This window comes from Saccopteryx bilineata, chromosome 1 (assembly GCF_036850765.1).
Source record: "Saccopteryx bilineata isolate mSacBil1 chromosome 1, mSacBil1_pri_phased_curated, whole genome shotgun sequence".
NCBI lineage: Eukaryota > Metazoa > Chordata > Mammalia > Chiroptera > Emballonuridae > Saccopteryx > Saccopteryx bilineata.
In genome coordinates this window covers 402,598,328-402,612,173 of record NC_089490.1, presented here as the reverse complement: position 1 = coordinate 402,612,173, position 13,846 = coordinate 402,598,328, and the positions used below count along the sequence as shown (strand labels likewise).

General features: G+C 46.0%; 1 protein-coding gene across 6 annotated transcripts in view; it reads right to left on the bottom strand.

Moving 5' to 3' along the window:
- The window catches only part of PPP6R3 (protein phosphatase 6 regulatory subunit 3), a 138,923-nt gene that overhangs the window by 38,101 nt on the left and 86,976 nt on the right, over positions 1 to 13,846 (bottom strand). For all 6 annotated transcript variants that reach the window (XM_066252256.1, XM_066252257.1, XM_066252258.1 and 3 more), the window contains exons 8-10: positions 13,693 to 13,806; positions 4,140 to 4,269; positions 1,913 to 2,065 (exon numbers count right to left, since the gene is read on the bottom strand). In XM_066252256.1, the coding sequence (XP_066108353.1) occupies positions 1,913 to 2,065; positions 4,140 to 4,269; positions 13,693 to 13,806 (397 nt within the window). The remainder of the gene's footprint in view (positions 1 to 1,912; positions 2,066 to 4,139; positions 4,270 to 13,692; positions 13,807 to 13,846) is intronic.

Genomic DNA, 13,846 nt, shown 5'->3' with positions numbered 1-13,846 from the left:
CAGAGGGACGGTGTGGCTGGCATCTTACGGAATCTGCCAGTGTTAACCACGTGCCCGCTGGGCCATGGGGCAGGACAGACACGACATACGCGCATGGAGCTGGGCCTACAGAGTCTGAGCCCGACTGTGACACTGCGGAGGTGTCAAGCCAGGAAGTCCAGACCGTTCCTGGGCTTTCTTTCCTTCCAGTGACAAGCAGACTAACTGCTGTTGCAAGGAAGAGTTTAGACTTAACTCAAAGAACACAAAGCATCTTAGACACATTATACAGCTATTGCTCAGTGGAAAGAAGATAAACGTGTGTCCGTTTGCTAACCGTGAACAGAACGCAGTGCCATCTCCAGCAGCCGTGCAGGCCGACAGTCCCTGAGGAGGGCGAATACATCACACTAGCATCTGTGCAGGGACAAGGGTCTCAACCCTCTCTGCATGTCTCCAGCACAGTGCTCTTCCCGCACAGCAATGCTCAGTAACCACTGAGAAACGAGAAGCCTTCGACTTCTCCTGTGGTCACAGACATGTCTACAGTCTCAAGCGGCAGGGCAGCTGAAGGTGGCTTTAGATCAGCTCCTGCTCCAGGTGAAGGCGCCTGTAAGGCCACTGGCAGAGCGCCAGTGGAGTGCTCCGTGCCTGACTGATTCTGGTGGGAGAATAAGGCTGAGGTTCAGGTGAAAGGAATTTCTCAGCCCTGGCCAGTGGCTCAGTGGATGGAGCGCTGGCCTGGTGTATAGATGTCCTGGGTTCAACCCTCAGTCAGGGCATACACGGAAGTGACCATCTGCTTCTCTCCCTCCCTCTCCCCCTTCTTTTCCTCTTCCCCCCTCACAGCCAGTGGCTCAATTGGTTCGAGCATGGCCTCAGGTACTGAGGATGGCTCAGTTTGTCCGAGTGTATCAGCTTCAGCCACCAAAAACTGCGTGGTACTTGAGCACTGGCCCTAGATGGGGTTGCCAGGTGGATCCTGGTTGGGGGGTCACACGGGAGTCTGCCTTACTATGTATCTCCCCTCCTCTCACCTAAAAGAAAGAAGAGAAGTTTCTCATCTCCCCTCAGATTATGCACAATTCAAGAAATCCATGGTGAAAGGTCTGGATTCCTATGAGGAAAATGAGAATGAGGTAATCAGAGATGGCGGCTCAGTACACCTGAGAGGTCAGCTTCCCTCAGAGAAGCCAGAGCACCTCAGGCAGAGGCAGAGGCAGAGGCAGACCCAAAAGAGGGTTCTTAGGCACCTAGAAGCTGAAAGGGGACAAAGAGCCGAGTAGCTCCACTCCCAGAGCTTGACAGGATGGAGACAGGACAACCTCTGACATTCACTGGCCACCAGATGTCACACTGCCCTGATGGTCCAAGATAGGGAATCCAGCTCTGGGAACCAACACATAGGACCCTGCTATGAAGAATTTCTTAAAGGAAAACCAGAAATCGAAGAAACTGCCTGCAGACAGAGGTGGGCCAGCTCTGCCATAGCTCCCGCACAACGCAGGCCAGCTGGTCTCCTCTGACGGGTCTGGGACTCCAACGCGCCAGCAATCAGGCGTCGTTCATAACCGAAGCTGCAGCAACGAACAACGGTCATGGAGAGAAAACTAACGGTTTCCTGGTACTTCCCCAACCACCATGAGGCTCAGAGCCATCAGCAAACTTGCACCTGCCACTGTCCTTTGTAACTGCCTCTCTTAGGAAACAGACGTACCTATTTACTGATTAAATACAATTTTATTTTTAAAAGTGCAAAAAAGATAATAAAAGCATTCAAAACTGATTAACGCAAGACAAAAACTATAAAAATGACCATTTACACTCAAACCAAGAAAAGTCCCCAACTGTAAATTTGTATGTTTGTATCTTGAGTTATATAGCCATAAAATACCAAGAGTCAAATGAAAGTGTCTTTCCAGGGAGGCCTTACCAATATGACTCCAATGCTGTTCAGCTCCATAAGGTCCCCATTGATACTGCTGGTGTTTGTCTGAAGCAGGCTGGATATCAACCGAATCACATTCAGCCGGGTGTTGCCGACGGGAGGGTCCAGCACACCCCACGTGGTCTTCATCACACTCTTCTGAGGAAGAGAACGCTGCCTGTTAAAAAGCTGCCCGAGTCAGTCCACTTCAGTCCATAGACAGAACGGAGCAGAGGCGTGTACTGAGATGTAACGCCATGTGAACAAACCCTGTAAACAATCTGAATTCTACATCTAAAGAAAACCAGATATCTTTAAGATAAAATGAAATAACCAAGAGAAAAAAACAAGTAATTTCCCTGGACTATAATTTTAGAAGAAATGAAGTAGCCGTGCTTCAACATTCTAAACTGCCACGAAAGCAAGCAGAAAGCTGTAGGAATCCATACCAAAAAAGTGGAACATTCCAAACCCTACCGAAAACTAAGAAGTCACAGTGGTTATGGAGTGAGTCCTCGGTCTCCGCCAAATCTGAGACAAAAACGCAAACCCAGAAGCTGTCCCTAGACCACAACCTTGAAACAAGAGCTGCCTCAAACCTGCTCTTGTCCATAAAGGGGCGTTTCTAGCATGTGAGATCACAAACGACAGACAGGAAACCTTTCAGGATTCAGGAGCTCAGGAGGGGTGATGAGCTGTCACCTGGCAGTGTGGTCGCCCTTTCTCAGTGTCCCTGTCAGCACCCTCACTCCTGCTCCCCCAGAGGCTTCATGGACTTGAGGCTCACAGTTCCGCTCCATGCACAGCAGCTCTAGTTACAGGCGTACAGAGAATGTGAGTTATTATCACACTCACGCCCCACATCAGACAGGAAATCGGTACAAACTGACCACACTCACTGCTCCAAACAGCCTGCCTTGCTTTTGGATTAGGGCCAAGAGGACAACAAGTAGAAGACCACATTAAGTGCTGTCCTTTTTGTCCCTGTGCAAGAAAGATGGGTAGGCCATCCAAGTCACAGATCAGGACACCTGATCATGTACCCTCTTCTCCCCCACCTTCTCCCCCACCTCCTCCTCCCTCCTCCAACTTCCACTTGTGATGTTCTCTCCACCAAAGTAAGTCCTCCTCTTTCTTCCTTCTTCTCCCTACTCCTCTGCCTAGGTCTGGCATGAGGGATGTCACTGACCACATCTGTTAAACACCCACATGGGCACGTCCCTGAGGGAATGCCAAACATTCTGCCCGCATCCCACACAGGCTGAGTGCAGGGAAGACAACCTGGCGGAGGCGAGACCGTGCCTGCTCACTGGTAGCGTCACCCATCTGAAGAGACACCTGGAAGCTGAACAAGACTCCCTAGTTAGGGAATATAAATTATTCTGGGCTACACTCTACAAAATGGCTGAATAAACAGAAAACATTTCACTTAGAGGAGAGAAACTAGTCTACTGAATGTAAATTCCCAGTGATCCGCCTAGCAGGTGCCACCGAGGTCCACACTACAATGGCCAGCACACCAGGTCCAGGGACACAGCACAGAAGGAAAGGAATGTGGAAGAGCTGGCACTGGCAGAAGTCTCCAGAACTGAGTCTCCTGCCCTACAGATGCCCAAAGGAAGAGCCTCCAACCCTGGTCTACACCTGTGCACCCTTGTGAGGGGCGAGTGGAACGGAAAACCACTGGGGACTGCGGACACCACTGTGGCCGGCCTTCACTGTCACCTGTGCTCCCCCGGCCTGCCTGAGTAAGTGTGCTCCCTACAGAACACCTCAGGCTCTGGGTCACGTCCAACCAACTGCTTCTGAAAGAAGGATCTGTCCGTCAGCCATTGCACTGCTCCCACTCTGAGTAAGAAAACTCCATTTCCAAGATCAGTTTCTAACAGACTTACTTCACTTCAAAGATGTGAAAATGCCATGGAAAGAAAAATGTTTATGTTACAGGCATATAAGGAACCAGGATTTACAGAATGAAAAAAGGCTGAGTTTCCTAAGCAGGTAAAAATTTAATTTTAATTCTACACTACTTATTAATTTCAACACTATATATACAACAGATAAAAACCTAACGATCACAAAACAAGTGACAGTGTACCTTATAACCTATTTTGTACACACTGGTCACAGCCATAGACTGTGAGTCACAGTCTATGACTCACAAGGGTCGTTCACTTTTTAACAGCTGTTTAAATTGTGGAGCTGGCTGCCATGCTGAAGACAGCTGCCCTACCTTGGGTGGCTCAAGCAGGAGTTCATGAAAAGATCCGAGTCTTCCTCGGATGGCTTCTAGAACACTCTTGTTGACCGAACAAGCCGAATGACTCATGCCAGGGGGGCAGATCTCTATATGGCCTTCAAACCTGAAAATGAAGCAAGTCAGTTATACTCATTACTATTCCAGGACAAACCACGGTGCCCCATACCAGCATGCAGACACACACACAGCACCTCTATCGATATGTAATGATCAAGTCAACATTTCCGAAGGGACAGAAAGCGTGTGGAATAAAAACAGCAGGGGACCAGCTGGCACACCTAAAACCCAGAGGCCCAGAGCTGGGTGAGAAACTATATGTGATTCCCCCCATATACCTAAACCGTCTTGTACCTGTTACAGTAACAACAGTACTCTAACCAGAACATCTGGAAAGCTGGAGCTCTGACCACTGAGTTACCACACTGCCTGCCATTTGGGATGTTAATAACAGTTCCTCCCTTGTTACTGTTGTTTCCTATTAAAAGACCTAAATTACTTCTCTCCATAAAGCTCAATCTATGTTCATTATAACCCACCCCCCTACAGGAAAAGTTATACATGGAATGAGACTCCCAAATCCCAGTGGGTATGAGTACACAGGCACAAGGATTCTCAAAATGGGGACAGGACAGAGCCCAAGAGGGGAGAAAGGACATCAGGATGGAGGGGCCTAAAATTGTAAGGATACTGTTGAGATTAAATATATAGGCCCTGGCCAGTTAGCTCAGTAGATAAGAGCATTGGCCCAGCGTGTGGATATTCCAGGTTCGACCCCTGGTTAGGGCACACGTGAGAAGCAACCATGCTTCTCTCTTCATCTCTGTCCCTTCTCCTCCCAGAGCCTGTGGCTCAGCTGGTTTAAGCACCAGACCTGGATGCTAAGGATAGCTCAGTTGGTCCAAGTGTGTAAGCCTCAAGTACTAAAAAATAGCTTAGTTAATTGGAGCATCAGCCCCAGATAGCGGTTGCCAGGGGGAGCCCGCTCAGATATACGCGGGAAGTCTATCTCCCCTCCTCTTACTTAAAAAAGAAAAAGAAAATAAAAACATTCCACATATGGAAGTGATTTCTAACTGCAAGAGTTACCTGGAACAGCATTCAGAAACTCACTCACTGGAAAGGGGAAGATCTTTTGCTTAGATTATAGGGCTTCTGAATGTGTAGAGGTTTTTTTTTTATTTTTATTTTATTTTTTTATTTTATTTATTCATTTTTAGAGAGGAGAGAGAGAGAGAAGGGGGGAGGAGCTGGAAGCATCAACTCCCATATGTGCCTTGACCAGGCAAGCCCAGGGTTTCGAACCAGCGACCTCAGCATTTCCAGGTTGATGCTTTATCCACTGCGCCACCACAGGTCAGGCCTGTAGAGGTTTTAATAATTTATGTGGCCAAATATAGCTTTTTTCATAATGGTTCTGTATAAAACACCATGCTTAAACCTTCTTCACAATCTTATAATTTTGAGTACTTGCATACTTTTCCTCTAGTATTTTTAATTTACTTCACCTGGAATTTATTTTTTATGTAAAACAGGTGTAGACACATTTTTTTCCAAGTGGCGAGTCACTTCCTGAGCCATACGTACAGAACTATTGCCTTTCCACACTTATGTGAAAAAAGCATATAAAACCAGATACTGCCCTGGCCGTTTGGCTCAGTGGTAGAGCATCAGCCTGGCGTGCAGAAATCCCGGGTTCAATTCCCGGCCAGGGCACACAGGAGAAGCGCCCATCTGCTTCTCCACCCCTCCCCCTCTCCTTCCTCTCTGTCTCTCTCTTCCCCTCCCGCAGCCGAGGCGGGCGCTGGGGATGGCTCCTTGGCCTCTGCCCCAGGTGCTAGAGTGGCTCTGGTCGCGACAGAGCGACGCCCCGGAGGGGCAGAGCATCGCCCCCTGGTGGGCGTGCCGGGTGGATCCCGGTCGGGTGCATGCGGGAGTCTGTCTCTCCCCGTTTCCAGCTTCAGAAAAATACAAAAAAAAAAACCAAAAAAACCCCCAGATACTAAAGTGCCTTAATCACGCATATGAACTTCAGTATCACAAATGCTAGTATCACACTGCTGTGTTTATTACATCAACGAGGCATTGTATATGCAAGAGGCAACTTATCTCAATCATGAGTCTTGCTCAAAATTTCTTGACTAGTCTCACATTTTAATTTTTTCAAAGATACGCAAAAATTCACCAAACCCCAAACAAAAACCATGTTGACATTCCAAGTACAGCTTTATTAAATTTAGAACTCAGACTTGGAAAGGTATAAGAAGTGATGGGTATCTATGTACTGACAGTCCATTGCTTTTTACTGCTAAATAGCTATGATGTGGGCGTGCTACCACTCTATCCGTTCACTGGCTGAAGGACACTGCTTGTTTACAGTTTACGGGATTATAAATAAAGGTGACATAAGTATTCACATACAACTCTTTGTGTGACAGTTTTTATTTCACTTGGGTAAGAGATTGTTGAATACAACAAACAGTATCTGCTTTGCTTTATAAGAAACTGCCAAACATTTTCAGAAGATGTCTATGCAATTGCATTCCCAGTGATGCATATGACTTTTCAGTTGCTCCCCAACATCACTAGCACTGGGTATTTATCTATTCTTTCTGTTCGGTTACCATGCAGTAGGCTGAACAGTGACTCCAAAAGCTATGTCCACATCCTAATCCCCAGTGCCTGTGAATGTTATTCAAAGATATAGTTAACTAAGGATCTTGAGATTATCCTAGATCTAGGTGAACCTTAAATGTCATTGTTATTGTCCTTGTTAGAGAGGACACAGACAGCAGGGGAGGCGATGTGAAGCAGAGGGAGAGGAGGCCAAGACAGAGAACACAGGCAGTCCCTAGACGCGGGAAGAGGCAGCACTGAGTATCCTCTGAGCCTCTGGAGGAAGTGTGATGCTGGTGACACCTTGATCCTGGACTTTTGGCTTTCAGACAGTGAAAGAAGAAATTTGTCATTTTAAGTCACAGAGTTTGTGGCAAATGGTTATAGCAGCCACAGAAAATAGAAAATACAAGTTGTTTAAAAGGCATGCAGTGGTATCTCAATGTGCTTGCCACGTGAATTTCATTGACAAATGCTGTCGGCCACCTTTTCGTGTGTGTGTGTGTGTGTGTGTGTGTGTGTATAATATAAGTATATTTATTTTTTGAGTGCTCAAATCTTTTGGCCTTCTGAAAAACTGGATTGTTTTTCCTGTTAGTTGGGATTTACGGTGAGTTCTATGATCCACTTCATACTTTGCAAGGTACATAGTGTGGTCCAATTTTCTGCAGATAGATGTTCTAGTACCATACGGAAAAGGCTATCCTTTCTCCAATTAACGGCCTACAGACGTCGTTAAAAACCAACTGACCACTTGAAACCTATACAATTCTATTAACCAATGTCACCTCAATAAATTCAATTAAGAAGAAAGAACCCACTGATGATGTACGTGTGGGGCTACTTACAGACTTGTTCTGTACTAGGCATCTGTATGTCTACCCCTGCACCAATACCATATGTCTCAAATACTATCACTTTAAACAGGAGTGGCAGTACTCCAATTTTGTCTTTCAAAATTATTTTGGTTATTTATTGTATTTGCTTTAAACTTTTATGTAGGTTTTAGAATTAGCTTTATTTCTACAAAAAATCCAGTTTGGATTTTAATTGGAATTATACAAAATCTCTAGATCAACCTGACAACTCAAAAATACGGAGTCCTCTAATCCAGTGGTCCCCAACCCCCAGGCTGTGGACCAGTACCGGTCCGAGGGTCATTTGGTACCGGTCCGCAGAGAAAGAATAAATAACTTACATTATTTCCGTTTTATTTATATTTAAGTCTGAACGATGTTTTATTTTTAAAAAATGACCTGATTCCCTCCCTCTGTTACCTTCATTTAAGACTCACTCTTGATGCTTGTCTCGGACACGTGATACATTTATCCGTCCCACCCTAAAGGCCAGTCCGTGAAAGTATTTTCTGACATTAAACCGGACCATGGCCCAAAAAAGGTTGGGGACCACTGCTCTAATCCATGACCAGTCTCTCTCTCCAATTACGTTGTCTTTGATTGAATCAATGTGCAATGCTTCTCAGTGTTAAACCGCACACGCACCTGGTTAGATTTACATCCAAGTACATATTTCCTTTTTTCTGTGCAATCTAGCAGTCATGCTCCTTGGTACTTATCCAAAGGAGCTGAAAATGGTTAAGTGCCTTTAAAGTAAATGGTACTTTATGAAAAATCTAAATTCTAATTGTTTGCTACTAGTATAAAGAAATGTAACTAATTTTTGAATGCTGACCTTTTTTATAGCCTACAATCCTACTGCACCTACTTGTTAGTTCTAGCAGTTTTTCTGTGTATCCTTTAGGATTTTCAAGGAAAACAACAACCCTGACCTCTGTGAGCAGATTCCGTGTCACACCTTCCTCTGTGGTCTGGATGGCTGTCTTTTCTCCGGCCTTCCTGCCCTGGCGAGGGCTCCAGTAACGTGGCTGCACGGGGTCAGTGAGAGCAAACATCCTCGCTATATTCCTTGATTTTAGGGGATATCATTTCAGCCTTTGACCGTTAATAAGTGTCAACCAGAGGTGGTTTTAACTTTTTAAGAGGGGCTTTATCAATTTCCAAGTTTCTTTCTATTACTAATTTGCTGAGCGGTTTTACTACAAAGGAGTTTAATCAGGTGATCACATGGTTTTTCAACTTTAGTCTGTTGATGTTATATTGATTGGTTTTTTAAATAAGACTTTATTTTTATACAGCAGTTTTAAGTTCACAGCAAAATGGAGAAAAAGGTAGAGAGACATCCCAAATATCTTCTGCCATGACACATGCATGATCTCCCCCATTACCACACCCCCTCAAAGTGGCTCGTCTGTCACAATGCGTGCACCTACAGTGACTCCATAATCATCCAGAGTCTGCAGTTTACACTGTCATTATATGCTGGTGCTGTACATTCTGTGGGCGTGGGCACATGTGTAACGACATGCCATTATGTGGTCCCATTCAGAGTATGCTCACTGCCCTGAAAGTCCTTTCTCCATCTGGTCATCTCCCCCACCACCACCCCCACCCACCCCCTGGCAACTACTGATCTTTTTACTGTGTCTGTAGTTTTGCCTTTTCCAAAAGATCATGTACTTGGGATCAGACAGTACGTAGCCTTTCCAGACTGGCTTCTTTCCCTCAGTATTACGCACTTGAGGTCTGTCAGGTCTTTTCATAGCTTCTTACATTGCTGGATGAACCACAGTTCACTTATTTATCCACTTACCCATTGACATTTGGTTACTTCCAAGATCTGCCAATTACAGACAAAGCTGCTATAAACACGTGTGCAGGTTTTTATGTAGACAGAGGCTTTCACCTCCTGTAGGTAAAAATGGCAGCTACGTTGCATGCTGAGTATGTTTAGCTCTGTAAGAAACTGCCAGACTGTCTCCCACAGTGGTGGCACCGCCTTGTGTTCCCACCAGCAGTGGATGAGCATTCCTGGGGCTCCACACCCTCCCCGACATCTGTGCTGTCAGGGTCTGGACTCTGACCATTTTTACCGACCGACTTCTGAAAGACGAGAAAGCCCGTGCATTGTCCGGATGAACCAGACTTCATCGTGATCCATTACCCGCTGAATACATATGAATACATAGCGTCAGACTTAATTTGCTAATGCTTTCTTGAGGCATTTCGCACCTAAGCTCTTGCGGAATCCTGTTGTATAGTTGCCATTCCTGTAATACTTTTGTCTAGTTGCAAAGTAACGTGAATCCCATAAAAGGAACCGGAGAGCATTTTGGGAGAACCCTTCCATCATTGGTAGACTTCACCAATGAAGGTCTACTAGGCCCAGAGTTTTCTTTGTTGGAAGCTTTTTAAATACAAATTTAACGTTACCTATTTCTTTAGAAATGAGCTTTGTTTTATTCCTTTAAAGTTTTATTCCTCATTTTGCATCTTCTTTTTTTCTCAGTCAATTCAGCTAGAGATTTAATTTTATTATCTTTTCAAAGAAATAGTTTTTAGACTCACTGACTTTCTGTATTGTTTTTCTCTTCTCAATTCTCAACCACTTTGATTTCTACTCTTAATTGTCATTTCATTTATTTATTTATTTATTTATTTATTTATTTATTTATTTTTGTATTTTTCTGAAGCTGGAAACGAGGAGGCAGTCAGACAGACTCCCGCATGCGCCCGACCGAGATCCACCCGGCATGCCCACCAGGGGGCGATGGTCTGCCCCTCCGGGGCGTCGCTCTATTGCGACCAGAGCCACTCCAGCGCCTGGGGCAGAGGCCAAGGAGCCATCCCCAGCGCCCGGGCCATCCTTGCTCCAATGGAGCCTCGCTGCAGGAGGGGAAGAGAGAGAGAGAGGAAGGAGAGGGGGAGGGGTGGAGAAGCAGATGGGCGCTTCTCCTGTGTGCCCTGGCCGGGAATGGAACCTGGGACCCCTGCATGCCAGGCCGACGCTCTACCACTAAGCCAACCGGCCAGGGCAGTCATTTCTTTTTCTCTCTTCTTGCACTGGGTTTAATTTGCTCTTCCATTACTAGTTTCTTAATGTAAGAGTTTAGATCACTGGCATGACTTCTTTCCTTTTTATATAAACATTTAATTTCCTCTGCTGTTTTTACTACATTCCATAAATTCTGACATGTTCAGTTTCCATTAGCAATCAATCAATTCAGAATATTTTCTCTCATTTTCTCTTTGACACTTGGGTTTATTTGTAAGTGTGTGGTTTCATTTGCAAATACTTGGGAGTTATGGCTGCGAATCTGGTCGGTCTTGGTTAAAAGTCCCACGTGCACCTGAACAGAAGGCCCCTTCTGCAGGCGCAGGGGGAGGTTCTGAAAGTGACCCTTGGGTCAAGTGGATTGCTAGTGTCGCTCCAGTCTTCTGCTGGCTTCCTGACTTGTCTAGATATTATGTCAATTTCTACTGGGATGGTTTTAGATTTACAGCACAGAGAATTCTCATCTAACCCAGGCTGGGTTTCCCCTATTAATATCTACATTAGTACATTTGTCACAATTAATGAACCAATACTGATACATAAAATCTACAAATCCATACTTTATTCAGATTTCCTTAGCTTTTACCTAAAGTACTGTCCCTGCTCCAAAAATCCCACCCAGGACACCACATTGTATTTAGTTGTCATGTCTTCCTTAGCTTCCTTTTGGCTGTGACAGTTTGATCATATCTTACCTGTTAGATATTTTGCAGAATATTCCTCAACTGGGATTTGATTTATACTTTTCTCATGATCACAGGATTTGAAAGGGAGACCACACAGGTAAAATGCCACTTTCATTGCATCGTATCAGGGTACATACTGTCAACATAGCTTGTCACTGGCCACTGACTTTGGCCACCTGGCTGAGGAGGGGCCTGTCGGGTTTCTATGAAGCTCCTCTCCTCTCTCCCACTCTGCACTCCTTGGGAGGAGGTCACGATGTGCGGTCTACACTCGAAGAGCAGGAATCTCTCTCCTCCTCCTCTTCAAAAAGAGAGACCTCCAGGAACTGTGTGGAATGCTCTGCAGAGGCAGTTTGCCCCCCACCCATTTATTCACTTATTCACATCAGTATTGATATGCTGGGTTCTCACACAATACTGCTTTATTTTATTGTGGAAACTGTCCCAGCTTGGGTTCCCGTGTCCCTCTGACAGACCCCTCACCGCAGTAGCCTCTGAGTACTTCCTTACCCTCGACACTACATGATGGCCTAGGCTCTTCTTGTGTATTTCTTGCACTAGTCCCAGAACCAGCCAGTTCTCCCAGGGGCCCTGATTTTAGTTATTGGGGAACAGTATTAGAAGCCAAGACCAGGGCCCTCGTACTTGTTTCTCATGGCAGCTCACCACCTGGAGGCTCTTGCAGCTCAAAAGCAACTGTCTTTTCGGTTTATCCATTCACAACCAGGATGAGTAACTAACTAATTCTAATTAGCCCACACTAATTCTTTCCTCGGCTACCTCTATGTACAAAGTACCCCAGTTCCTCAGTCTACACTAAAAATTTTAACGAGCACTAATTTACACTTCTCCTTTCTTGACTTTTATTAAAATAATCCAGACTTTATTTTCAATAAATCATTCTTAACATTTAATTTGCATAGTCATTGAGTTTTTACATCCCTATTCGTTTCGTTTATCATCATTTTTACCAATATATTTCTTTGCCTTCAACTCTTCATTCTAGCTTGGTCGTCGGTCTGGCTCCACAGACCGACGTTTCCCTACTCCACATTCATACGGCACCCTTGTTCTGGGTGCACCCATTCTAAGTCACAATCTACTTTGGCCACTCACACCTTCACCCCACGGCACAGTTCAGCGTCACTTGACCAGTACTGAGGTTTTGGTTCCCTTGTTTAACACAATGAACCCAGGAGACACAGTCCCCAATTCCAGTGGACCTGAGGCAGGGCCACCATGACACCATTCCACTGCCACTACCAAAGAGTGAACAAAGCGGAACAGCCGGAGGGCACGAGGCAGGCTGGGTAAGTTGTGCCCACTGCTTTGCCAGGAACAACGATGGCAACATGAAAAGCGAATCCAGCAGCCTGGATGGCCCAAGTTTTCCACACTGACAGTGACCTTCCCTGTCCCCCTGCGTGCCCACACTGACGGCGACCTTCCCTGTCCCCCTGCGTGCCCACACTGACAGTGACCTTCCCTGTCCCCGTGTGCCCACACTGACGGCGACCTTCCCTGTCCCCCTGTGTGCCCACACTGATGGTGACCTTCCCTGTCCCCCTGCGTGCCCACACTGACAGTGACCTTCCCTGTCCCCCTGCGTGCCCACACTGATGGTGACCTTCCCTGTCCCCCTGCGTGCCCTCTGGGAAGAGCACACACAGTGCGGAGATGCTCACACACCCAGCCCTCCTGAGACTGCCATGCTCCGGGGAATGATGAGAAAACTGACAATAAGTAAATCAGCACTGGACACAAACTGTGAAGAGTAACATGACAAATATTAAAGGACTAGTCCAGGGACACACACATGGGAAAACCTACTTCTGATTCTGAAACATTTAGCACAAATTTCCCCTAAGGCCTCACGCCCCTGCCCATCCTTTCCAACAGCCTCATGATGCACTGCCCTCACATGTGACCCCCCCAACAAAACTACCCGGAAGCCTCAAGTTACCACGCAGAGGGAAGACTCACAAGGCAGAGTCCCCGAATTAACACTTGGGGGAGATCTGCCCACCAACCAGGAACCCGTTTTCATAAACAAGAAACAAGCTTCTCCTGGGTCTGAGACAGCAGACGTTCCCGATGACAGCGCTTTCCACAGCAGTGTCCCCATACCCATCACAGCACCCGCAGGAGCAGAAGCCACATGCCGCAGAATTTCCCACGAATCCCATACTGCACTCACAAAGCACTCACACAGTCTATCCAGCGGAAAGATTCTGCACCTGAAATTCAAGGCCATGACACTGTACCCATAACAAGCTCAATTTTCAGCTCATTTTGTAGGAGAAAGAGGGGCTTACGCTGGTCGCCGTGTTTCCAGTAAGGTCAGCAGGATCTGAATTGCACTGACTATGGCCGATTCGTTTTTATCCTTGTGGAAAATATTTGATAGAAGCTGCTCTATAATTTCTTGCCTAGGAAAACAAATCAACAGTTAAGGGCTAATTGTAACAT